At 46.3% G+C, this 26,359-nt stretch overlaps 1 protein-coding gene across 1 annotated transcript; it reads right to left on the reverse strand.

Annotated features, from left to right (window-relative positions):
- Window positions 1–7,188: 7,188 nt before the first annotated feature.
- On the reverse strand, window positions 7,189–9,055 carry LOC146346561 (proto-oncogene Mas-like). The gene has a single exon (XM_084847959.1). The coding sequence runs from the start codon at window positions 8,968–8,970 to the stop codon at window positions 7,966–7,968; it is 1,005 nt and encodes a 334-aa protein (XP_084704085.1). The 5' UTR covers window positions 8,971–9,055; the 3' UTR covers window positions 7,189–7,965.
- Window positions 9,056–26,359: the final 17,304 nt, after the last annotated feature.

The raw sequence follows: 26,359 nt of genomic DNA on the forward strand, positions 1-26,359 counted from the left end.
ACGAATGTCCCCTCCTTGGGTAAGGTGGGTAAGGAAGCTGTGGTGGCTGTAAAATTCAAGGAGCCTTGGATGAGATGAATTATCTGACCTATTTCAATCTGTATCCATGCCTGATTAGTGCCCAGAGATGGCCTTGGTCATCTGGATGGATGACGTTTGCCATGGAATGACGGGAGGGTACAACCCTGCTAATTCTCCTGGATCACTCAATTGCTTTTGATACCATTCACATATTCTTCTCAACAGGGCCCCACCATCTTACTTCTTTCATTTAAAAATATATATATATTGTGGAAATTGAAACATCAGTTGTCTACCCAGAAAGAGATGCATGAATCTGTCAGTTTTGGTTTCTTTCCATTGTTATTTTTTTCTATTCTTAGAGGGCAATCCTATTCATATTTAGACAGAAAAAAAGTCATAAAATTCCCAGCATGCTCCAGCCAGGCATGCTGGGAATTGTAGGACTTCTTTCTGTCTAAACATGCATAGGAATGTGCCCTAAAGTTCTGTTTATTTCAGATTTTGAGAATTTCTCCAGTCTTACATTTGATTCATCCTTTAGGATGAATCAACTTTGGGAATCTTTCTAGTAAAGTGCACATGCAAATTCATAAACATTTTTTTGCACATTTCTCCCAATAGATGCATTTTGTCTGTATGCCTGCCTAATAAACACATTACAAGCAGTTTCCCCAATTTAATGCATTATTATTTCCCTAATTATTATAATATGTTTTTTCCCCCCAATACCTGCTTATTTCCATGCCTTTTCTGATTGGAGAAAAGGAGAAATTTTTTTCACTGAAAAATCTGGGGTAGTCCAAACAGTAATGGATACCTGAGTTATAGTTCATGTATTGGTTTGAAAGTGTGAAATTGGGTATGTTTGTACTGAAATGAGAACATAATGCATTTCTTCTTCTGCATCCCTACCCCCAGTATTGTTGCAGGGTCTTCCATGAAAATGGAAGAGTGGCCCTCAAACTCTTGTTTGGCCCACCGACGAATCAAAGGACACTCTAAATCTTTCATGCTATCAAGAAATATTGTCCAGATTTCACACTCAGGAAAGACTGTCATTGTGGAATCCAAAGCATTTCCTCTCATTATGCAGTGCAGGGAATCTAGGTCCCTCAATATATTTTAGCAGAGCCTAACTCTAAAAACAATACACTGCTGTAAAGATCAGGACTTAATTCCAATAATGGACTAGTGGAGGGGCATTTTTCTTCTGTCCTCCCACCTGCACCCCCCTCCACCTGAACATCTGCTCTGAAGAGAATTGCCTGGTTCTACTGCCAGAGCTGCTTCTTTTGGATGAACAACACAATTGGATTCAACCCAGGGTATGTAACTGATTTGATACAGGCTGCAAAGGCAGTGAGTTTGTACCTTGCACATCAAATTCCCATGTTCTCTGGGCCAGATTCAGCCTTCTGTTAAAAGGGGTTCAGACAGCAAAGAAACTATTGCTGGAGGCATGGGAATCTCTTCTTGGATCTCCAACTTTACGTGCTAGCATTTCCAGACACATTTGAGTACGCATGCATAGAATCTGCATTGATTTCATTAAAAGATGAACAACAAAAAAGAGCTCATATACGTCTAGTCAGCCAGCCCACTCAGACCTCCAAGGCTGTGGCTTTAATCTGCTTTTTCTCTTTGGCCCTTTATTTGCCTTGTTCTGCTGTGATCCTCCCTGAACCATACTTCTATTTCGTGGAGGTGCCACTTTGGGCCAATGGTGTCCTGATTCTGTCTGAACCTGACATTTTGGTCCTTGATGTTCCATTCAGAGCTAGGCAAGCTTCCAAAATAATTTGAGCAAAGGACTCTTGCACAAAAGTCTGGGAAAGTTTAATCACATTAGAACCAATGTATATGGTCATTGTATATCCATTTCGTGGATGTGCCACTAGGGATGTCAGAGAATTCCACCACGGATCTTGGGAAGGCCGAATGCCAGTGCATTCAGCCCCCCAAAATTGGTGGGGGAATGGTCTTCCACTCCCCCGGGACGAGACTTACCTGGGGCGGATCTTCCTGGCGGCGGCAGCTCCGGCGGTGGTTAGGCGGCGGTGGCGGCTGCCACAGCCACCATTTCCAGTTTTTTAAAAAAAGACGTGATAGGCTACGTAAAGATTTATGTAGCCTATCACGGCTAGGTTTTTTTTAAAAAAAACATGATAGGCTATGTAAATGTTTACGTAGCCTATCACAACTGACTTAAAAAACAACAACAACGCGCGTATGCAAATGGCGGCGGCCACGGCCGCCGCCATTTGCATTCCTTATTTTGGCACGTTTTAGTTTACATAAACATTTACGTAGACTAAGACAGCGAATAGTCTGCTACGCTATTTGTGTTCCCCTTATTTTCGCCATCTTAGTCTATGGAAATCTTGACGTAGACTATGACGTGCCAAAATACAAAACGCAAATGATGGCGGCCGTGGCCGCCGCCATTTGCGTACATGCGTTGTTGTTGGTTTTTTTAGTCAGACATGATAGGCTACGTAAACATTTACGTAGCCTATCACAGCTGACTGCAGGGATGCAAACGGTGGCGGCTCCGCAGAATTCCTGTGGAGCACAGCCGGCTGGCCAGGATTCTGGAGGGGGAGGAACAGAGCGCCTCCCCCCCATCCAGGATTCCGGGGGGAGGGACGGCATGCCTCCCCCCCCACCATCAACATAATCTGCGAAAGGTAAGTGACGTTCGTACATCCCTATGTGCCACTTTGGGCCAATGGTGTCCTGATTCTCTCCGAACCTGACATTTTGGTCCTTGGTGTTCCATTCAGAGCTAGGCAAGCTCCCAAAATACCTTAAGCGGAGAACTCTTGCACAAAAGTCTTGGAAAGTTTAATCACATTGTTGTTGTTCAGTCGTTCAGTCGTGTCCGACTCTTCATGACCCCATGGACCATAGCACGCCAGGCCTTCCTGTCCTGCGCTCTCTCCCGGAGTGTGCTCAAGTTCATATTCATTGCATCAGTGATGCTATCTAGCCATCTCATCCTCTGTTGTCCCCTTCTCCTTTTGCCTTCAGTCTTTCCCAGCATCAGGGTCTTTTCCAGAGAGTTGTCTCTTCGCATTAGGTGGCCAAAATATTTGAGCTTCAGCTTCAGTATCTGTCCTTCCAATGAGCACTCAGGGTTGATTTCCTTTAGGATGGACTGATTTGACCTCCTTGCAGTCCAGGGGACTCGTAAGAGTCTTCTCCAGCACCACAGTTCGAAAGCATCAATTCTTCGGCGCTCAGCCTTCCTTATAGTCCAGCTCTCACAGCCATACATTACTACTGGGAAAACCATAGCTTTGATTAGACGGACCTTTGTCGGCAAGGTGATGTCTCTGCTTCTTACTATGCTGTCTAGGTTTGCCATAGCTTTCCTCCCAAAGAGCAAGCGTCTTTTAATTTCATGGCTACAGTCACCATCTGCAGTGATCTTGGAGCCCAAGAAAGTAAAATCTGTCACTGCTTCCATTTCTTCCCCTTCTATATGCCAGGAAGTGATGGGGCCAGATGCCATGATCTTCGTTTTTTTAATGTTGAGTTTCAAACCAGCTTTTGCACTCTCCTCTTTCACCCTCAACAAGAGGCTCTTTAGATCCTCTTCGCTTTCTGCCATTAGGGTGGTATCGTCTGCATATCGGAGGTTGTTGATAATTCTCCCGGCAATCTTAATTCCGACCTCTGATTCATCCAATCCGGCATTTCTCATGATGTACTCTGCATATAAGTTAAATAAGCAGGGTGACAATATGCAGCCTTGTCGTACTCCTTTCCCAATTTTGAACCAATCGGTTGTTCCATGTCTGGTTCTTACTGTTTCTTCTTTGACATCTGAATCCCACTTCAGGATTGGGGCCAAGTTGGGTGGGGGCCCCCCAAATCTGCCCGAACCAGATTGGACCCACCTTGGAAGCCAGAAAGCAGCTTCTGAGTTGGATCAGGGGGTCCCTGCACAGCCCTAATATCTTACTCTCTTTCCATTCCATGGCTGCCTCATGAGCTCCCTGTACCTAAGACCTGAAACTCCCCAAAGGGGCCTGATTAACTGCCCTGGGCCAGGGGGAATCTTGGTCAGGCAGAGCTTAGTAATAGGGATGTCAGAGAATTCCGCCACAGATCTCAGTGAGGCCAAATGCCAGCAGCATCAGAGACAATACATCGCTTTCTGTTTCTCTGGATCTCATCTTACAATACAACTTCTCCCACAACGACATTGTTAGTTGATTCTTTGTTGTTCGTACTTCCCGAAAGACCTAATGCTGGACTGCAGTGTGGCACTTGCTGGGAAACAGGACTTCCTGAAGACCTCTATGGTAGTAGCTCTTTCCCTCACATGTCACAGCCTTTTGAAGTGGCATGAATTATTTTCATGTCACTCTTTTTTAATTTCATTGAAAAATACCTGAGGCAGCTTACAACTAAAGCATCATGTAAGGGAAAGCACGCTTCGAGGCCATAGTCTGAAGGCACATGAGGCAGCCACCTTGCTGAAGCTAAGCAGGCCTGGGTCTGGTCAATGCTTGCAGGGGAGACTACCTGGAAATCCCATGTAGCTACCTTGAGTTGCACAATGGAAGAGAGGTAGAATATAAATGTAATGAATAAAAATATAAAAAACTGGAACCTGAAATTCCAGGGTCCCTGGTATTGGATACCTTACTTTAAACAGCCTCAGCTTGGCCCTGATGTTGTAGGTGAGGTTCTCTTGGGGACTGAGATAGAGTGTTCCCATTCACTCAGATTTACTTAAATTCTGCAAATCAGGACTAAAACAATGACATGAGCTCAAAGCATTTATTAAAGAAAGATAAAGTTTAACAGACATGCAAACCTTCAGCCAAGGAAAGATATAAGGCACACTCACATAAGTTGCAGCTGTATGCCGACCACTCACAGCTGTACTTTACCAGAAAGGGTAAAGAGACTCTCTTCTTCTCCATGCATGACCAGGGAGTCACTGAGGCCTAAGTGATAGTCTCAGAGTAATGTCTCAAGTTGAGGGTGAAAGACGAAAGACAGACCCAGATGTCTTCCATGTATCAACTTAAATACCGCCCCCCCCCCAATTGATAACCTTCTTTCTAATACATATTCTGTAAACTTTACATCTATTGGTTCACGTAACATTATAGGTCATCCTATCTCCAGGAAGTCCAACCTTTTGTCCCCCAAATCACTTCTCTCTTTGACGTAACATGTTGACTCCAAAACAGGCCTAAGTTCTTTCGTTATGTAGTCAACAGCTCCTTTTTTCTTGGAACCCCATGGGTTGGGTTCAGGGTTCTTGGGCTCACTTTACTTATGAGTAGGAATGGTTAAACTCACTCTGGTCCAAGTTTGGTGGGCATTAAAGGAGGTGCCTTTGCCACCCACCTATGTGAGTCAGGCCACACAACCTCCTGGAGGCTCGACGAGCGGTCCTCTCATGCCCTGCAGCCGCCCATCCTCCATGTGAGCCTCAATCATAACACAAGATAGAGCTCTGTATTTTTCGTGGATCTAATGTTGAGTACAATGGTGGTCATAAAGGGCCATTTCCCTAATGTTAAGTTGGGGAAATGGCCCTTTACGGCTGCCGTTGTGTGCAACATTAGATCTAGAAAAAAATGCAGAGCCCCATCTCACATGGAGGACAGGCAGATGTGGGGTGCACATGGACAGGGCCAGTACGTGCTGCTTGCTCGTGTGGTTCAGCAGGTGGTGGCAGGGGCTTGCTGAGCAAGGTTCAGGGGTGTGTGTGTGGGGGGTAGCCTGATGGACTCCATGACGCAGTTGGGCACCCGCACAATCCCTACTTATGCAGTGGCCAAAGAGTTTACAGGAGTGTACTGCTGTTCTTTGTACAACCCTTCAGTTAAAATCCTGGGGAAGACCTCTTGATGTAACCCCCAGCATGAGGAGTCTTCTGATCAGACAGCGCAGGCAGCCTGGGAGGCTGCAGAGCAATGGGAAGAGGCATAATTTGGGATAGGCGAACTCCCCTGCATCCTGCTTACAGGCTGCTGGCAGACCCCCGCTGGCTGCCCAACCCAGGCGGGTGTGTGGGCTGAGCCACTAGATGGTCTGCAAGTGCCCATCAAGTGCTTGCAGTGCTGGTGCAAAGAAGAAATAAACAATAAACCCGTTGGAAAAAAACAAGGCAAACCCCCCAAAACCCGTAGGAAAAAATAAGAAGCCGTCCTAACCCCCCGGGCAATGGTGAGCCCTACCTATGAGAAACTGTTGGAAAAAGTCTCCTTCCACTGGAGAAGAATTCAGATAAATGGTCAATATTTCTGCCCACAAATAGGGTGGGCAATTTTGAGAGGATTTACTGGGACTACACAGGATACAAGAGTATGCCTAAACATGGCCATAATCCCTCTGTTCGAGAAGTGAACTATACACCTTACTTTGCATAAATTCTGTGGTAAACCTGCAGCCAGTAAATAGGCTTGTTAAGTATGTTAGACTGAAACTACAGATGTACGAAAGTCACTAACCTTTGACAAAATTTGCTTCGCGGTGTGGGGGAGGCGCTCAGTCCCTCCCCCTGAAATTCTGGTGGGGGGGAAGGTGCCCCGTCCCTCCCCCCTGAAATTCTGGCTGGGGTGGAGGCGCCCCGTCCCTCCCCCCCGAAATTCTGGCCTGGGGGGAGGCGCCCCATCCTTCCTGCCGTGAATCCTGGCTGGCCAGGAACGCAAATGGCGGCGGCTGTAGCCGCCGCCGTTTGCGTCACTGCAGTCAGCCGTGATAGGCTATGTAAATGTTTATGTAGCCTATCACGGCTGAGTGAAAAAAACAAACAAACCGTGCGTATGCAAATGGCGGCGCCCATGGGCGCCGCCATTTGAGTTCCTTATTTTGGCATGTGTAGTCTACATAAACATTTACGTAGACTACGGTGAAAATAAGGGGAATGCAAATATGCTATTTGCATTCCCCTTATTTTCACCATAGTCTACATAAATGTTTACGTAGACTACACGTGCCAAAATAAGGAATGCAAATGGCGGTGCCCATGGGCACCGCCATTTGCATACGCGCGGTTGTTTTTTTTTCACTCAGCCATGATAGGCTACGTAAACATTTACGTAGCCTATAAAAGTATTTTTTAAAAATCTAGCCATGATAGGCTATGTAAATCTTTACGTAGACTATCACGTTTGTTTTTTTTTTTATGGGAAATGGTGGTGGCGGCAGCCAGTCGGAAGACCGGCCGCCGCAGCCGCCATCGCCGAACCGCCGCCGAACCGCTGCCGGAGACACTGCCGCCAGGGACATTCGCCAAAAGTAAGTCCCGTCCCAGGGGGGGCGGGGGGGCAGACCTTTTCGCCACCAATTTCGGGGGGCCAAATGCACTAGCATTCGGCCTCCCCGAGATTCATGGTGAAATTCTCTGACATCCCTAACTGAAACATCTGAAGGATTCTGCATCATCACACCTACATCTAGAAAGCATGGAGCTTTCCACTCTTGGGAAGGCCTTATAACTAGGGATGGTCAAACTCACCCACTGTTGCCTCACATGCTGCTCGCTGGACCCCCACTGTCTGACTGCCCCTGCTCAGCATGCAGCGCGAGCCACCAGACAGTCTAAAAGACCCGGTGTGTTGCACGTGGTGTCCCACTTACCTGTGAGCTGCCATTTCGCAGAATGGCCATTTTCATACAATGGTAGCCATAAATAGCACCATTTATGCAAAATTGCAGGTGTAAGTGGTATAATTAGACTAATTACACCTGCAATTTTGCATTAATGGTGTTATCTACACCTGTTGTTTTGTGCAAAATGGCCATTGATGTAAAATACTTACCTGTGATTTCCTGGAAGGTGATGGTTCAACGGTAAGCAGGGATCCCCAAGCTTGCCCAACTTGGTGCACGTGGACTGGCATCTCAGGGGCTGAGTGAGAGGATGTCTGCCGATTCCACCCCCTTCCCAGACATCTGGGACACCCCTAATTATAAATGGCTTTGAACCCTGAGTTCCAGTTGCTCCCTACTCTCTTCCTCCTCCTTGAAGACCCTCTGGAGTACGATCTTCATGCTTTCCCTAGCCTGAGCCCTCTTGTTCCTCCCCACAAGGAAATAAATCAGTGGGTTAACACTGCTGTTTAGGGAGGCACATAAGAACCCAATACCTAACATGAGATCATTTATAAAGGAGGAAAACTGCATAGAAGGAGATGTAATAATAAGGTAAATGGCAATCTGTGGAAAAGCCAAGAGCAGGAAGAAGAGGAGTGTGAGCAAGATGGCTGTTAAGAGCTTCTCCCGCCTTTGTTGTTGGGATCTACAGGAGATTTTGATGAACAGGGTCAGACTGGAGGCAGTCATGAGTGGGAGGCAAAAAAGGGAATGTATAATAATGTGGTACTTTAGTATCTCCTCTCTCATCCTGTAGTCAGTAGAGACAATCATTCCAATTCCAATTCCACAGAGGAGGAAGGAGAGGACCCATATGAGGGCACAGAGAGCGATGGACAAGTGTGGCGGGCGACGGCACCGATGCCAAATGGGGAAGAGGACAGATACACACCTGTCTATGCTGATGGTTGTCAGAAGAAGCTGACCAGTGCCACAGGTGAATACAAAGAGCTCATGAAGGATATCATGGGCAGTATAATGGTTAAATACATTCACATTAAAAGTTAACATCCTTGCAAATTGGACTATAAGGACTCCGAAGTCAGCAACAGCCAAATTCAGGATATAGGTGGTGAAAGAGTTCCTCTTAATGTTGAAGCCAAGAAGACAGATGACATTTCCATTTGTCAAAAGCCCCAAAGTGCAGATAACAACCATTAAGAAATTGACAAAAAGTACTACATGTCGATGTAGTGAAAAATAAGAATCTGGCCAGAGGTTATGGATGTCGTTGTATTCAGCATAATTGTGTGTATTATTTTCCAGGCTAACATCGAATGATGTTTGGAACTGAGATGTCAGATTGAAATTGGTCCTCATATTTAAAGTGTGCTTTGTGGGTTCTTGTTTCTGCTTCTGGTATGGCTCTTCTTCTGCTCTCCCTCAGTATTTCCCTGAGTCCTCTTAGCTAAGAGCCATTCCTGATATAGTTAGTGAAGATCAAAGGTGTGTTATTGTTGCTTCAGGTTTTCCAACATAGATTGGTGGAGCTGTGTGAAATTTCACATAAAGGCTTTGTTCTATATGCTTACATTTAAATTATTTTTTGTGCCTGTCTCATGGATTACTCCTCAAGAAGAAGAAGATTTCTGTGGAACAACACAGTTAGTGTGTCTCCAAAATTACTTTCTCAGACCCATTTGAAGCAGCACAGGTTGTGGTATATCCAAATAATTGCATACTGGATCAATAGCAGTCAGCTCTTTTCCATTCTCCAGATGTGTTTGCTCTGTCACACAATGCAGTCGAAGACAATGGATTCCATCAGTTCTATTCTGTTATCAAGCTGCAGCTCCACTAGGTTATGGATTCTGCTCCAGTAGTCTCCTGTTAAGAAAGCATAATTTCAGAATGTCAAAACTGGATTTATCCTTTGAGAGCTACAACTCTTATATTTTAAGGAGGAATTAATAATTGACTTTCTCAAAGTGAAATATTTATGTAGCTTTATTGTTGTTTCAGAGGAATTGACCAGCGCTCCAGCATACAAAGTATGCCTGTATATATTATGTGTGTGCCCACACCATAAGATTATATATGAACACAATTCAGCAATTCGGAAAACAATTCGGCTCAGACCAATTCAGAGGCTGCCTGTGCCTGATATAAGTTCATCTACATCTGAAACTTAATTCAGAAATCCAAATATTTGTGTCTCACTGATTTCGGGTGGCGAAAGGGTCTGCCCCCCCCACCCCCGGGACCGGACTTACCTTGGGCGAATGTCCCTGGTGGCGGCGGGCTTCGGCGGCATTTCGGCGGCCGGCTGCCGCCGCCACCATTTCCAGTAAAAAAAAAACAAACCGAAAAACTGTGATAGGCTATGTAAATATTTACGTAGCCTATCGCGGCTAGATTTTAAAAAAATACCATGATAGGCTACATAAATGTTAGCCTATCACGTAAATGATAGCCTATCACGGCTCAGTTAAAAACAAAAAAATGCTGCGCGTACGCAAAAGGCGTCTCCCATGGGCGCCGCCATTTGTGTTCCTTATTTTGGCATGTCTAGTCTACGTAAATATTTATGTAGACTACAGCGAAAATAAGGGGAACACAAATAGTGTAGCGTCTATTTGCATACGTGAGGCATTTTTTTTTAAACTCAGCCGTGATAGGCTACGTAAACATTTACGTAGCCTATCACGGCTGACTGCAGGAACGCAAAAGGCGGAGGCTACGGCTGCCGCCATTTGCAGGCCCAGCCAGCCGGGATTCATGACAGGAGGGACGGGGTGCCTTCCCCCCGGCCAGAATTTCAGGCGGGAAGGACGGAGCGCCTCCCCCCCACCGCGAATCAACTTTCGTCAAAGGTGAGTGACTTTCATACATCCCTACATCACATTGACTATTGCTAGGGATGGTGGAGAATTAGGGATGGTGGAGAATGGACCACTCCCCTCTGCCAGCCCGCGAAGTCCACGCCAGCCAGAAACTATCTGCTGCAGGCCGGGTCTGAGTTTGTCCGCTGCCGTCCGGTGCCGGTCTGTGGATGCAAATGGCGTCCGGAGTAGTGGATACCATTTGCATCCCTGCTCTTTGCCATGACAGGCTACATAAAGATTTACAGAGGGGAGGATTCCAGTGGGAGGAACAGATCGCCTCCCCCCCTGGGACCCCACAGCAGACCCCGGTGAGTGGGATTCGTACACCCCTAACTATCACTGGTAATCAAGAAGTGGCTATACAATTTTTTTTCCTGATTGTTAGAGATGGATGAAATTTGCTGACAAATTACCATAGGGTTACCATAGAAATGGTATGGGTTACCATAGAAAATAGTAGTAGGAGCTTTTGAGGTAGGTGCCTTTAATTTTTTATCATTATTATTTTAAAGGAGCTGCTGATAAAGTTTTCATTTCTTGGCTGAACTGGATGAGATTTGAAGGGGCAGTTTCTGGGGGGATCAAAATTCCAATGTTTCAGAAGTATAGGTGCAGAGAGTTTTGTGCAAGGTCAGCAGTTACAGTTTGGCAGATCCACAAAGAAGGACGTGGTTATCTCCCTATGTTTTTGTGGGCAATTGACATGAAAATGACAGAGAGCAGAGATGTGGCCCTAGCTAAGACACTTACAAATTTTCAGAAGAATATGGGAAGCATTTTTGAACTTTGAATTCATTTATTACAGTCACAGACCAGCAAAATCAGTATAAAACATATAAAACACAGTTAGAACTAGCACAGTTACAAAATGCAAGTCCTGAGGTTCCTTCTTTCTAGGGATGTCAGAGGAATCTGCTGTGGATTCAGATGAGGCCGGATTCTTTGGAATCTGGCCTCAGGAATCCGCAGAGGATCGGGATCGCTTACCTCTGCTCCAGGAAGACTGGAGGTGGAACGGCACTTGGCTGCTTCCTGCCAGCCAGAGCCGTTCGCCTCCTCCCTGTCCCTGCCGATCTCCATGTCTTTTCTTAAAAAAAAAAAAAAAAAGGCAATCGGCAGCATGTGCCCATAGTCTTATATGCAAAATAGAGCCATGAATCTTGTGTATAAGCCTTAGGGATGTCAGAGAATTCCACCACGGATCTCGATGAGGCCAAATGCCAGTGCATTCGGCCCCCTGATCTCTGTGGCGGAACAGCTTGCCACCCCCCAGCCCCCCGTGGATCCCCCCCGGGATGAGACTTACCTGGGGCGGATGTTCCGGATGCCTGCGGCTCCAGTGGTGGCTTCAGCGGCAGCGACTGGTCTTCCGACCGGCTGCCACCACTGTTGCCATTTGCAGTCTGTTTCCGCCCCCCCCCATCCGTGTTACGCTACATAAAGACTAAGGTAGCCTATCACGTCTGGGTTAAAAAAAGAAAAAACACATGAACAAATGGCGGCGGCTACAGCCGCTGCCATTTGCGTTCCCTATTTTTGGTTGTCTTTGTTGTTGTTGTTGAGTCGTTCAGTGGTGACTCTTCGTGACCCCATGGACCATAGCACGCCAGGCCTTCCTGTCCTGTGCTCTCTCCCAGAGTGTGCTCAAGTTCATATTCATTGCATCGGTGATGCTATCTAGCCATCTCATCCTCTGCTGTCCCCTTCCCCTTTTGCCTTCAGTCTTTCCCAGCATCAGGGTCTTTTCCAGAGAGTTTTCTCTTCGCGTTAGGTGGCCAAAATATTTGAGCTTCAGCTTCAGTATCTGTCCTTCCAATGAGCACTCAGGGTTGATTTCCTTTAGGATGGAGTGATTTGACCTCCTTGCAGTCCAGGGGACTCGTAAGAGTTTTCTCCAGCACCACAGTTCGAAAGCATCAATTCTTCGGCGCTCAGCCTTTCTTATAGTCCAGCTCTCACAGCCATGCGTTACTACTGGGAAGACCATAGCTTTGATTAGATGGACCTTTGTCAGCAAGGTGATGTCTCTGCTTCTTACTATGCTGTCTAGGTTTGCCATAGCTTTCCTCCCAAGGAGCAAGCGTCTTTTAATTTCATGGCTACAGTCACCGTCTGCAGTGATCTTGGAGCCCAAGAAAGTAAAATCTGTCACTGCTTCCATTTCTTCCCCTTCTATATGCCAAGGAGTGATGGGGCCAGATGCCATGATCTTTGTTTTTTTAATGCTGAGTTTCAAACCAGCTTTTGCACTCTCCACTTTCACCCTCAACAAGAGGCTCTTGAGATCCTCTTTGCTTTCTGCCATTAGGGTGGTATCGTCTACATATCGGAGGTTGTTGATAATTCTCCCGGCGATCTTAATTCCGACCTGTGATTCATCCAACCTGGCGTTTCTCATGATGTACTCTGCATATAAGTTAAATAAGCAGGGTGACAATATGCAGCCTTGTCGTACTCCTTTCCCAGTTTTGAACCAATCAGTTGTTCCATGTCTGGTTCTTACTGTTGCTTCTTGACCCTCGTACAGGTTTCTCAGGAGACAGGTAAGGTGGTCTGGTACTCCCATCACTTTAAGAATTTGCCACAGTTTGTTGTGATCCACACAATCAAAGGCTTTAGCGTAGTCAATGAAGCAGAAATAGACGTTTTTCTGGAATTCTCTTGCTTTCTCCATGATCCAGCGCATGTTGGCGATTTGATCTCTAGTTCCTCTGCCTCTTCAAAACCCAGCTTGTACTTCCGGTAGTTCTCGGTTCGCATACTGCTGAAGCCTAGCTTGTAGGATTTTGAGCATCACCTTGCTGGCATGTGAAATGAGCGCAATTGTGCGGTAGTTTGAACACTCTTTCGTGTTGCCTTTCTTTGGAATTGGAATGTAAACTGACCTTTTCCAGTCTTTCGCCCATTGTTGAGTGTCCCAAATTTGTTGGCATATTGAATGCAGCACTTTAACAGCATCATCTTTTAGGATTTTAAATAGCTCAGCTGGAATACTGTCATCTCCACTAGCTTTGTTGTTAGTAATGCTTCCTAAGGCCCACTTGACTTCACTCTCTAGGATGTCCGGCTCAAGTTCAGTGACCGCACTAATATGGCTATCAGGGACATTCAGATCTTTCCTGTATAGTCCGTCTGTGTATTCTTTCCACCTCTTCTTAATCTCATCTGCTTCTGTTAGGTCCCTGTAGGGGTGTCAGAGAATTTCTCGCCGAAACTTCGGGGGGCCGAGTGCCAACGTATTTGGCCCCCCGAAGTAGCTATTTGCATTGCCCTTCTTTTTGCCGTAGTCTACGTAAATCTTTACGTAGACTACAGCGACCAAATAAGGAACGCGAATGGCGGCTCCCTATGGGGGCCGCCATTTGCGTACGTGCTTTTTTTTTTTTTTTTAAAGTCACCCGTGATAGGCTATGTGACGATTAACGTAGCCTATCACGGCTGACTTTGCAGATCTAGCCGTGAAAGGCTACGTAAATCGTCACGTAGCCTATCACGAGGGCGCTTATTTTTTTTTCACTTTTTATTTTGCAGCCGGGCGAGTCGAGGTGCCTCCTCCCCGGCCTGAATTTCGGCCGGGCGAGGAGGGAAGCCTCCCCCCCCGGCCTGAATTTCGGGGGGAGCAGCGAAGCGCCTCCCCCCCACTGTGAAGCAAGCTGCGAGACCAGGTAAGTGACTTTCGTGCACCCCTAGTTGTAGGTCTTCATAGAACCGATCAACCTCAGTTTCTTCAGCATCAGTGGTTGAGGCATAGACTTGAATTACTGTGATGTTGAATGGTTTGCTTTGGATTCGTTCTGAGATAATTCTATCATTTTTGAGATGGTACCCCAGTACTGCTTTTCCCACCCTTTTATTGACTTTGAGTGCTACTCCATTTCTTCTAAGGGATTCTTGCCCACAGAAGTAGATATGATGGTCACCTGAATTAAATTCACCCATGCCTGTCCATTTTAGTTCGCTGATTCCCAAGATGTCGATGTTCAATCTTGCCATCTCATGTTTGACCACCTCCAGCTTACCTTGATTCACTGATCTGACATTCCAGGTTCCTAAACAATATTGTTCTTTACAGCATCGGATTTTCATTTCACCACCAGACACATCCACAGCTGAGTGTCCTTTCGGCTTTGGCCCAGCCGCTTCACTCTTTCTGGCACTACTTGGAAATTGCCTCTGCTCTTCCCCAGTAGTGTATTGGACACCTTCCGACCTGAGGGGCTCATCTTCCGGTGTCATCTCTTTTAGCTTTGTGATACATTCCATGGGGTTTTCTTGGCAAGAATAGTGGAGTGGGTTGCCATTTCCTTCTCCAGTGGACCACATTTTGTCAGAACCCTCTGCCATGACCTTTCCATCTTGGGTGGCCCTGCGCGGCATAGCTTATGTCTTCACTGAGTTACGCAAGCCCCTTTGCCACAACAAGGCAGTGATCCATGAAGGGGAATATTTACATAGACTAAATATTTACGTAGACTAAGATGGCGAAAGTAAGGAGGAATGCAAATAGCATAGCGGACACTATTTGTGTTCCCCCTTATTTTTGGTGTCTTAGTCTACGTAAATATTTATGTAGACTAAGACGGCCAAAAATAAGGAACGCAAATGGCGCCGGCCGTAGCCGCCGCCATTTGTGTACATGGGTTGTTTTTTTTGAAACCCAGACGTGATAGGCTACGTAAGTCTTTACGTAGCCTATCATGCCTGAATACAGGGACACAAACGGCGGCGGCTACAGCTACCGCCATTTGCGTCCCTGCTAGCTAGCAGCTGGATGAACATGTTCAACCAATTCTGTTGCTCCAGCACCACAGAAACATATCCATTCAATAAATTGAAAAGAAAAGGGCCCAAAATGCAACCCTGTCTTTTACCCCTTGTAACAGAGATTGGATTAGAAACTTGTCCCTTCTGCCCACATCTGACTTGACTAGAAGTCTGATTCTACAAACGAGGGCTTTGGCCCTAGGCCCGAACCCTGAGCTGAAGCAGGCTGCTTCGGGTCACTTTGTGCCCCCTGCAAGGTGAAGCAGAGGGGGCACAATGTGACCCAGAGCAGGTCGGGGGCTCACCAAAGCACTCGGTGGGCTTTGGAGCTTCGGCCCCAGCCCAGCCCCAGCCCAGCACCACCAGGTCCTTACCTGAGCTGCCTTATCTGCCGCCTTCTCCTCGCCACTGCTGAACCACGGCCTTCTCCGCCGCTGCGCCACCACCTTCTGTCTCACCACGCACCACCGCCTTTGCCACTGCTGTGCTGCCGCCGCTGTCTTTGCTGCCACTGCCCACTGCTGCCACCATCTCCTGAGGCCTGGACACATGGTGACTCATCTTCTTCCAGGGAGTCACCATTTTTTAAATGGCTTCTCCTGGAAGAAGACGAGTTGCCACGCATCCATCCTCAGGAGATGGTGGCAGCGGTGAAGACAGCAGCAGCAGGTGGCGGTGGCGAAGACAGCAGTGGCGGCGGCAGCAGAGGAAGAGGCAGCCCAGATAGGGAGCTGGGGGGACCTGAAGTGGGGTTCGCCATCCAAACCCCGCTTTGGGTTCGGGGCCGAGACAGGTTGCTCCCCTGAATCTTTCCGAGCCAGACCAGGCCCACCTTGGAAGCCACAAAGAGGCTTCCGAGTCAGATCGGGGGGTCCCTGCGCAGCCCTAATACAATCATCTAATGACAAACAGTAGGTGCCTGTGCATAGGACTTTTGTGTAATTTAGAACATAGCAATTCCCTTGAGACCAAATCAAAGGCAGACTTAAGAACAATAAAGCAGTGAAAAGCTTCCCACCAGGGACTAAAGTATATTTCTCTGCCAAGTGAGTGAACACAAAACCATGATCTAAAGTTGAACAGCCAGCTTTAAACCCAATTGGTTCCTCACCTATTATACTATTATCCTCCATCCAAGTTAATAACTTCCATTTTGAATACCTCACATATAGTTTGCCAATAACTGATAGGAGACTAATGGGATGGTGGTTACCTGGATTTGTCCTGCCACCCTTCTTGAAAACTGGAACTATAATCCCTTTACTCCAAATACTGGGGATCTTTCCGGAGTTATTAATGAAAGTAAATAGAGCTGAAAGGAAAGGAGCCCACCATTCTGAGTCAGATTTTAGACGATCGGGAGTGATAGAATCTGGGCCAGGAGCGTTACCAGATATACGTTCAGCAGCGATCAGATCAAAAATTTCACTCGGAGTAACAGATTGCCATTCTGGTGTGCCGGAGGACAGTTCAAAACTGTGTAAAGAAAAGTTGTCAGGATCCTGAAGAATTGCAGAAAAGTGTCTTTCCCACTCATAATTGGAAATACAACAGGCGGGATGTTCTTGGTGCTCCAACAGGGCCCCTGTAACGAGTCACCAAAATAATCTGCTAACCCTCTTTTGTGTGTGTAGCACATATTAGTAGGCTCCATTTCTCTCTCTCCTTATTTCAAAGCATAACTGAGTCTCAGTTCACACATTGATTTGAAACTATGAAATCAGAGAAGTTTGCATGAAAATGCAAACCGAACACATTTCCCCCCCGTCCCGTGGTGGGAAATGACATGCAGCAAAAGTTACAGTCTGAAAGATGCACAGTTCATGGTATTCCTTTGCTGAAATGTGCCACTATCCCCTATTCTATTTAAGCAGGTTGAATCCTTCACCCCAAGAAGCCTCAGACATACACGTTGGTGATGGCAGCTGTCCTGGGTCCAGCAGTCTCTTTCAACAGCCAAAGGGGTCCAGGCGTTTAGACTTCCTTGATGGATCTACAGCACTTCTCTGTTTAATGATGGGCACTGAACAGAAGGTTTTGTGTAAAAAAAGAAAGAAAAAGACATTGCCAGTAGTCCCTGGATGCAATGAAGAGGATGGGCTGGTATCTTTCTCTGAATGCAGAGAGGTACAGTACAGTAATGAAAGATGATACAGTGTGCATCCAGGAGGCTACAGTGGTTGCTACGCAGAAGGAGTGGATTGTATCCCAGAAGCAGAGGCATCAGTAAACATGGGAATGGAGGGTGGGAATAGGAATGGATTAATCTGTCGATTTCGGTTTCTCACAATGTCTCATTTTTCCAGTCCTACATTCGTTTTTTCTTGAGCTGTGAGAATTTCTTCAATCTTAAGTTCGGTTCATCCCAAACAGCTCTCAGCCCATTTACATCTCATTGAAATCAATGGGACCCTTTACATTGTTTACGTGCACACAGGAACGGGGAAAATGGCAATATTTCTGCAAACCTCTCTGTTGAGCTCAGTATTGTTATCAAGATGTATATCCTCCAAAGAACTCAGGGCTGTCTGCACAGGTCTCTCTCCCCAGCCCTGCCATTTTAATCCTCCTCACAAGTGTGTGACCTTAGTTAGGCTGTGAGACAACAGGCCCAAGTTCATCCAGTGAGAGACACGGGTAAGTGCAGAGTGCCACGAACATAACAACCCGAGTGCCACGAACATAACACTCCAGCCACCACACACCACTGAATTCAATCCAAAACATGGGCAGAAGATGTCGAGCTTGGATGAATAGGTTTGTGCATGGCAATCATAATTCACGGTCCACACTTAATATGTCAGTGATAGGGCCTTTACAGAACAAAATTCCCTAGAGCCTTTGAGGGAACTGTGATGCAGTGCTAGACCAAAGTTGTCCGATAAATGTTTGTGAATTCTCTATTTGAGCTCATCCTATAGCTTTATAACAAATATACTGCCACAACAAATTAATGAATGTGTTATTCCAATCATTATTTTGGGATCTCCTTTTAATCCATTGAACCTTTTAATTAGATCAGACACCTTCATGTAGAAAACAGGCATGCTTTGGATTATAACTCAAGCCATGGCAGAAATGTATCCCACAGCCAGTGTTTTCCTTTTGTGTATGTATCGGTGTGCCATAATAAGTGTACCTTCTGTGCAAATTTCAGCCAGAAGAAGAGTAATTAGAGCTTTCGCTTCGGGGCAGCATAGAAATGTAATAAACAAACAAATAAGTAACTTTGAGCTTCTTGCACCCATTAAGTGCTTAGTTATGTGAATCCAAGCCAAGCCAGGGGCTCTGGGGAAATCCACTGAGCCCCCAAGATGGCTGGAGTTTCCTGTGATGGACTTCCACAATGATAGGTGGAGCTGTGCCAAATTTCTCAGAAGACATTTTTCTCAGAAAGCTTCTGAGATTTTACTTTTCTTCCGCCCCCCAAATGAAATGACACTTTTCTTCACTGTGTGTGTGTGTGTGTGTGTGACGACCACCTTTTCCACCTCCCCATCCGTCTCCCCCACAATGCCTCAGAATGACACTCAGTATAGAAGAAAGCGGACGCCAGGCTGCCAATACGGTTGCTGCTGTTGCCCCTGGAAGAATCAGCACATGCACACGCCCGGGGGGGGGGGGATGTGTTACAACACTTGTATCGCTTTATGTCCAAAAAAGAAGACATTATATAAACAAACAAACAAACAAACTGAATTTGGGGCATGCACTGTCAGAGGATCAAGAAGTTGGCCCAGGGTTTTGATCCAGCAATCCGAATGTGCTTGAACGGATCCCACTTGAATGTTCTGCTACGACCAAAGGAACCAGCTTTATACGGAGTCAGAACCTTGGTCCATCTAGCCCAGCAGTGTTAACACTGACTGGCAGCAATGGCTCTCCAAGGTTGCAGGCTGGAGTTTCTCCCATGCCCACCTGGAGGTGCTGGGGACTGAACCTGCATGCTAAGCATGTGCTCTACCACCGAGGCACAGCATCACATCTGCCCGTCCAGAAAGCTCAATTTGCATGAAATATTTTTGAAAAAACCTCGGAAACGATTTGGAAACCACTCTTACCGTAGGTTCTGTTACAATGCTCAGGCCTGTCGATTGTTTCAGTATTAGAAGTAGCCGAGAAGCGATTCAGATATGTCATACGGGTTCCATGTGGTTTGTGTCTGTGAAGGAAGAAAGGGGTTGCTTTTTGTTTAGTGGGTCAGAACATCAGCCCAGGAAACAGAAACTTAAGGGTAGAGAAAAGAAAACTACTTAATATGGGAAATCGAACTCTGTAAATCTTCACTGCCCTGCTTGTTTGCCAAGAAGTGTGGAGGGTGAGATTAAACAGAGTATTATTCCAGCAACTGTTTAATTGCTGCTTAAAAATAGAGAAGCCCTTGGTAATTCTTTAATTTGCCATTGTTTAACCTTGATTTTCACCCCATGTCTAACTGCATTGCCACATGACCCAGTATATTGACTTGGCTCGATTTGTAAGGAATTTACAGAACTTAAAGGCACAATCCTATGGTTCCTGGGGTAATCTGAAAGGGCAGCTCTCTCCCTCTGATCTCCGAGGGGAACGTGCTGCCTTGGAACTTGTGATCTCGGTTCCAAGGCAGAGATCCTATCTTGGACATGCCCCTGCCCCCACAGAAGCATCCACATGCCTCCCCCCTCCACTGTTGGAGTTTCACTTTCGGAAGGGGGAAAGGGGGGAGTATTGGGTGCCTAGTGTGGGTGAAGTGGGGAGACCCTGGTACCATGGGAACTGAAGCTCTCTTTCTCCCCTAACACAGGCGAACACTTTGACCAGCCCTGCAGCTGCCCTAAAGGTTTTATTTCCCAATGCTCACAATGAGAGGGAAATACTTGAAAGAAAAGAAAATAGAGGAAGAGTGGCAAACACCACTCTTGCTTCCCTTTCGCCATGCTATCAGAGCCCTGGCCAGGGGTTTGGCAGGGCCTGACCTGTAGGGTTGCCCTGTTCATGGAAGCAGACAGGAAATAATGCTTTGTGGCATTGGTGAGGATCACAGGAGGGATCAAGTGATCTGCTTTGATCCCCTCCACTCCTTCTCATGCCACAAGCCACAGCCGTGGCCATCACAACACTGTGGCATTTCTTGGGATAAAGACTACAGCATTTGCAAGTTGGCTATATTTTTAGGGGACATTTTTTCTCTTGCTAAACTTAAATTGGATCTAGATAATTTGAGTTCATCTCTGTTCTTTGTTCATGTTATTGGTTTAGGGCAAAATACGTAGTATACTTCTTCAATCAGAAATACTGTACAGTGCCCTGGATTTAAAGTTGATGAAGTGTGGCTGTAACAGAATCCCTCCCTTGTCTACCCAGAAGGTTCTCAACAACCACAATCCACAAAGGACAGGAGCATGTAGACATTGTATTTTTTTTCCGGACTCCTTGAATCCAAAAGGAGCATCTAATGGGGGAAATGCACCCATCTTCCCTTGTCTCTCACGTTCAAAGACTAATGGTTAGCTTTTCTCGATGTCCCATGCTGACTCACTCCCTAAAGGTAAGGGGCTTGGGCTTACTTTGTCTTTTGCCTGAGGAACATCTGCAGACCTCCCTTTTGGACAGATCCATGCCTTGGCATACAGGCTACAGATGGACATCACCAAATATGTAAGTTATGAGTTCTGAGATTCCTATGACATCCCTAGCCAACATTCATAGGGGGGCGGGAAAGAGGAAATTGCTTAATATTCTCCTCTGAACCCACACAGACAAACACTACTGTAAATGCAACACAGAGAAGGCTTCAGCAGAACTGGTTGTATCTGGTAAGCAGGGGTGAGATGGAAGACCATTCCTGCTCCATCCAACTGGCTGGTTTCTCTTCTTTGAACAGGTGTGTCGTCTGTGACTCACCTGACCAAGAGAGAAAACAGAAGCAATAAGGACAGAGCCCACTCAGTAACAGATGTATGCATCTGTTCTGGGCTTCAAGTATTAATTTGTATGGGCTGTGCTCCCTGAAACACCCTTCAAGCCAAACAGCACAGAGTGCTATCACAAAATACATTTTTGTTGCTCAAAGCAGTATTAGAGAATAACAAATCTTTGAAATGATAAAACAAGCAAAACACATTACTACATGCAATGCAATTAGGACAATTAGAAGCTTAGTAGAAATCACAACTAGCATATTCTTAGTAAAATTAAAGTTTTATTCCTCACAACCAACAACATTAAGATCTAATAGTTACCTATCCGTCAAGCATGGCTGGCAGACCTTAGGCAGTCATGTTCGGCAGGTTTGTCATACTCCCAGGATCTCTCTGGGCAATCGGCTCAAATCTTTGCTTCTTATAAGCCTTTTGTTGATGACCTCATTGTAATTCTCAGAAATTACTTGCTTACTTGCTTACTAGGCTGCCTCCCTACACTCTTTCAAGGCAGAGTGTAGTCCAGTCCTCGTGGGCTGGAGGCACTGTATGGTTTGTTGGGACCAGCATTTTCCCTGTCACCCATCCCACTAGTGCATGAACCCAGGTCCCATGGTTCCCACCACCATGTGGGGTTGCTGGTACAGAAAGTGAGGCTGCAGTATAGACCCATCAAGGCTTTGAGACAGTGACCTGCACAGCTCAGTTCAAGGAGAGGGGGCAGAAATAATGTGTGCATGAAGAAGAGCGGTTTGCTTTGTCGGGGTGCTAAGAGTGCCTTGAGCATGTTGTCCTCTAGTGGGCTCTCCCAGCAGTGCTACCCTGGTGGGCCCCTAAGATAAGCTTTCCAGGCAGCGGCAAGCAGCAGCAGTGGGTACCTGCACTTTCTAAAACAGGGAGAAAAAGACAATAGCGTTGTTATCAGAAGAACATGCCTGGCATACGAAGCTGCAAAATAAATGGTGCATAGTCAAGAGATGGCATGGTTTTGGAAAAGAGGTTAGCTTCTGGTGAACAAAGAGCCCTGGGGGGAAATTATGAGAAATCAAGGAAACTTCAGGCTGAAATTTTCTCATACCCATAAATAAACAGTGACTGGAAGACAATAGTGGCATAATATCCCATGCTGGAATGGCAGGTGATGGGGAGACTTGCTAAGGAAGTGTTGCACCTCTCAAGACTGGAAGAGAAATAGAATATCTCACCAAGCTTAGTTGAGATCTGAGTAACACTTCCTAGAAAGAAGAGGGTTATTTTTCTGCTGACCAGCATGACATGAGGTTTGGTTATCTGTATTCATAATTCAGCCACAGGAAGTTAGAGCTGATGTGAACCTTTTAGCTTCAGCCTTTTGTTGTTGTTGAACAAGTCACATGGGGGGGGGGGTGATAACATCCCTAAAGTTTGAGTGTGGCCATATTTCTGAGAAATTCTCCGGGTGGGACTGGTTTATCTTACCTTAAACAAAATGCCCATCATTTTGTTTTGTTTTGTTTTCCACTTTTAAAAGGCCCATACCAAAGGCAAGGTTCTCTACAAGCTCCCAGATATTTCCTTATCCAGAATCCCCATAGGGCTTATGCTAGATGATAATAGCACCATTCCTAGTGACATTCTTTAGCAAAGAATATGGCGGCCCACACTGGCCAGTTCAAGATCATTTTCTTAGAGAGAAATCCTTCAGTCTATGGATGAGCATCCCAGGGACTATAGGACTGTTGGATTCCCCCTTCCGAGGTTGAAGACAGCACTGTGGAAGGGGGAATTGGAGATCCAAACCTGTCTCCTGCCCCCTTGCAACCTATGTGGAAAGAACTGCACTGGCCACCCTCCAAGGTCAGAAAAGTAACCTCAGATGAGGAAAGGGGGTGTTTCAGCAGGCAGGGAGGAAAGGTTACAAGTTTTCCTGAGCCTCTTCCAGCTTTCCTCCCTCCCCCTCCAATATAAGGGGTGTACAAAACCCCACTTACCATGCTCCACTGGGGTCCGTGGGGTGGGGGAGGTGATCCGGTCCTCACCCAAGAATCCGCAATGGGGGGAGGCAATCCGTTCCCCCCCCCCCAGAATTCTCCCCGGCTGGCTCCACTCCATGGCATGTCCGCAGAGCCACCAGCCAGGCCAATCCGCAACCGGGCTGCTGCAGACGCAAATGGCGTCCTGCATAGGGGACGCCATTTACATCGCTACTGTAGCCGTGATAGGCTATGTAAATATTTACGTAGCCTATCACAGCTAAAGTGGGGACACAAAAGGCGTATCCGACGTCGTTTGCATCCCTGCTTTAGCTGTGAAAAGCTACGTAAATATTTATGTAGCCTATCACAGCTACAGCAGAGAAGCAAATGGCATCCCCTAAGCAGGACACCATTTGCGGCCGCACACCGGAGCAGAGGCCAGCAGCGGCCAGATCCGGACTGCCGGAGGCAGGTAGGATCCAGTCCGCGGGGACTTCGCGGGGTGGTGGTGGGGATTGCTCCGTTCCGCCACGGATGCCGGGGGAGTCTTTAGAATCTGGCCTCACTGGAGTCCATGGCGGAATTCTCCACCATCCCTACTCCAAAATAGCCTCATGAGATGGGCTAAAAAGCCCATCTAGCAAAATCTGCAGGGAGGGAGGTTAGGTAGGCAAAGATCCCCTCTGCCACTCCTCCCACTCTGCACTGGGTGATTGGACACCTCTGAGTTCAGGGGCTCCCGATTACTGAGGGCATAATCAAGAGCATTGCCCCCTTACTTTGTTTGCTTAAAGACCATTTCCTCCCCCTAACTGACAGCGCTTGGGGCAGGGGGAGAGAAAGGGAGCTTGTTTTCTGACCAGGGCAAAACTGTCTCCAATGAAACATAGCTCTCCCTCCCAAAATATATCTTGGGTTATTAAATTACTAAGATTAATTATTGTGGGGGGGCAGGTGAAGGAAGTTGGTAAGGTTTACCCCCATAAAGTGAGATTTGTGGTTATTCACCTTCTGAATTTGAGTAACTACTACTGGGCTTAGAAGCACTGCCCTGGTATGGGGAGAATGGGGTCCCTTTTTCTGCTGAGATAATCATCTGTGTGCCTATGGATGGCCTAAAGCTGCAAACTGAACTTGGGAATATGGACCTAGGAAGAGCCCTGCTAGATTGGACAAAAGGACTCTCTAGTCTAGCATTCTGTTCCCACCTTGGCCAGATGCCTTGAGGAAGACCAGAAGTAGAACACCATGGCATTAACCTTCTTCTAGTGTTCCCAGTAACTAGTATTGAGAAGCATATTGATACATGAGGTAAGACATTGCCATCATGAGTAATAGCAAACTGATAGCATTATCACTTCAGAAGTCCTTTTACAGAGCCATCAAATATGATAAAGGTCTCCTTTATCCAGTATGCAAACTTACTGATTTTGGCATAAATTCCATGTAGTTTCTATGGCATCCAGTGCCACTGTGAGGCCATTTAAAACACGTTTTCTCTAATGTTACTGGTGCCCCAAACCTGGAGCTTTAGAGAATTTTTGTTGAAAGATCTGTTCTGCTTGTGAAATGTTTCTTTCCAAATCTGTACACAGTTTAAAAAAGTATACCTCACCCTGATGAACATCTCTTTCTGTAGTTGGACTCGATGGTCTTATAGGCCCCTTTCAACCCTACTATTCTATGATTCTATGCAATGTATTTTTCATAGTATTTTTTCTGTAATTAGCTTCCCCCCGTCAAATTCTATTCCTCTCCACCCCACACCCCGCCCCTCAGTATATTAAAACTAGTGTTGTGCTGAAAATTTCTCCCACACTTTTTTCTACCATTCTCTTTCAGTTGGATAGAAAAGGAATTGCTTTTGAAAAGAAATTCAATGATGAAGAAATTTCAGAGAAATTATCACAAGCTGAGTTTGAGCTTCTGGTGCTTACCTCACTTATGAGGTGCTGAGGGGTATGTACGACATTGTTACCTTTTTGGCACCAAGTTAAGACCTTTCTCTTCTCCCAGGCATTCAGCAGCATATGATAAGTTTTAATCGATCCTGGAATGGCTTATTGTTATGGTTGTTTGCTTTTGAGATTGTTTGTTTGAAACAGTCTTCTCGGCTTCCCACATTTCAATTAAAACCCACGGAAAGCTATCTTGAGGTAATTCCTCCCATGGAGCCTTTTCAGATCAGGAAGCACAGGCAGCCTGAAAGGGTAGCGGTGATTTGGTAAGCTCAAAAACACCACAAAAAAAATTATAAAACACCCTGAGAATGAGGCAGAACAGTGGAAGCCTCTTTCATGGAGAATGAAAACTTAAAGGAAACTGGAGGACAGAATGTGGCTCAACAGTAGCTTCACCTCTTCCCTGGAGCTAGAACACAGCACAGCACCCCTCTCACACCTGCGTTGTGGTGGATGCAAAAGGGGGGGTCAGCCTGCCAACACAGTTGATGCTGTGGGAGCATTAAAAAGCCCCCACACCCCTTATGAAAGAAGCAAGCAAGCAAGCAAGAAGGTGTGCTACACACCCCGCTTGTGAGAAACTGTTGAGAATTTCTTCTCCCCCTGGAGATATTCGATGAAATTGTCTCCCCAAATTCTCCGCCCACATATAGGGTGGAGAATGTCAAGAGGCCACAGCTCTAATTAAAAAAGACATAAGACAGAGTGGTCCTGGATCAGAGAAAAACCCCATCTACGGCATTCTGCTCCCACCATGGCCAAGCTGTTGGAAGCCCACAAGAAGGACATGAGAGCAACAGAGCTCCCCACTCATGTTCCCCAGCTACTGACACACAGAGGCATCAGGTTTGTGGCACTGGAGGTAATAGACAGCCATGATGACTAGTAGCTATTGATAGCCTTATTTTTCATTCATTTGTCTAAACTTCTTTTGAAGCTGTCAAAGCCGGTGGGCATCACTGCATCTTTCACCATTCCGCTTCATCACATGCCCCCAGTTTCGAGCATTATGAGAGAGGGAGAAAAATGCCTCCCTATCCACTTTCTCCATGCCGTGCATACTTGTGTACACCTGTATCGCGTCTTGCCTTTTCTAAGCTACACAGTCACAGACCATGTAAACTTCCCTCATGGGGAAGCGTTCCAGTCCTTTGATCATTTTGATAGTGGAGCTGGGACTTTATCAAAAGCCTTTTGAAAGTCCAAGTGAACAATCACCTGGTTTGTATGACATGACAACCCTTTGTCACCGTTGTTTGTTTGGGAGTGGCTTGTAGTGTCGTCCGAAACCAGCATGCTGGCTT

This window comes from Heloderma suspectum, chromosome 4 (assembly GCF_057233095.1).
Source record: "Heloderma suspectum isolate Gila_16-S chromosome 4, 16-S_ref, whole genome shotgun sequence".
Taxonomy (NCBI): Eukaryota; Metazoa; Chordata; class Lepidosauria; order Squamata; family Helodermatidae; genus Heloderma; species Heloderma suspectum.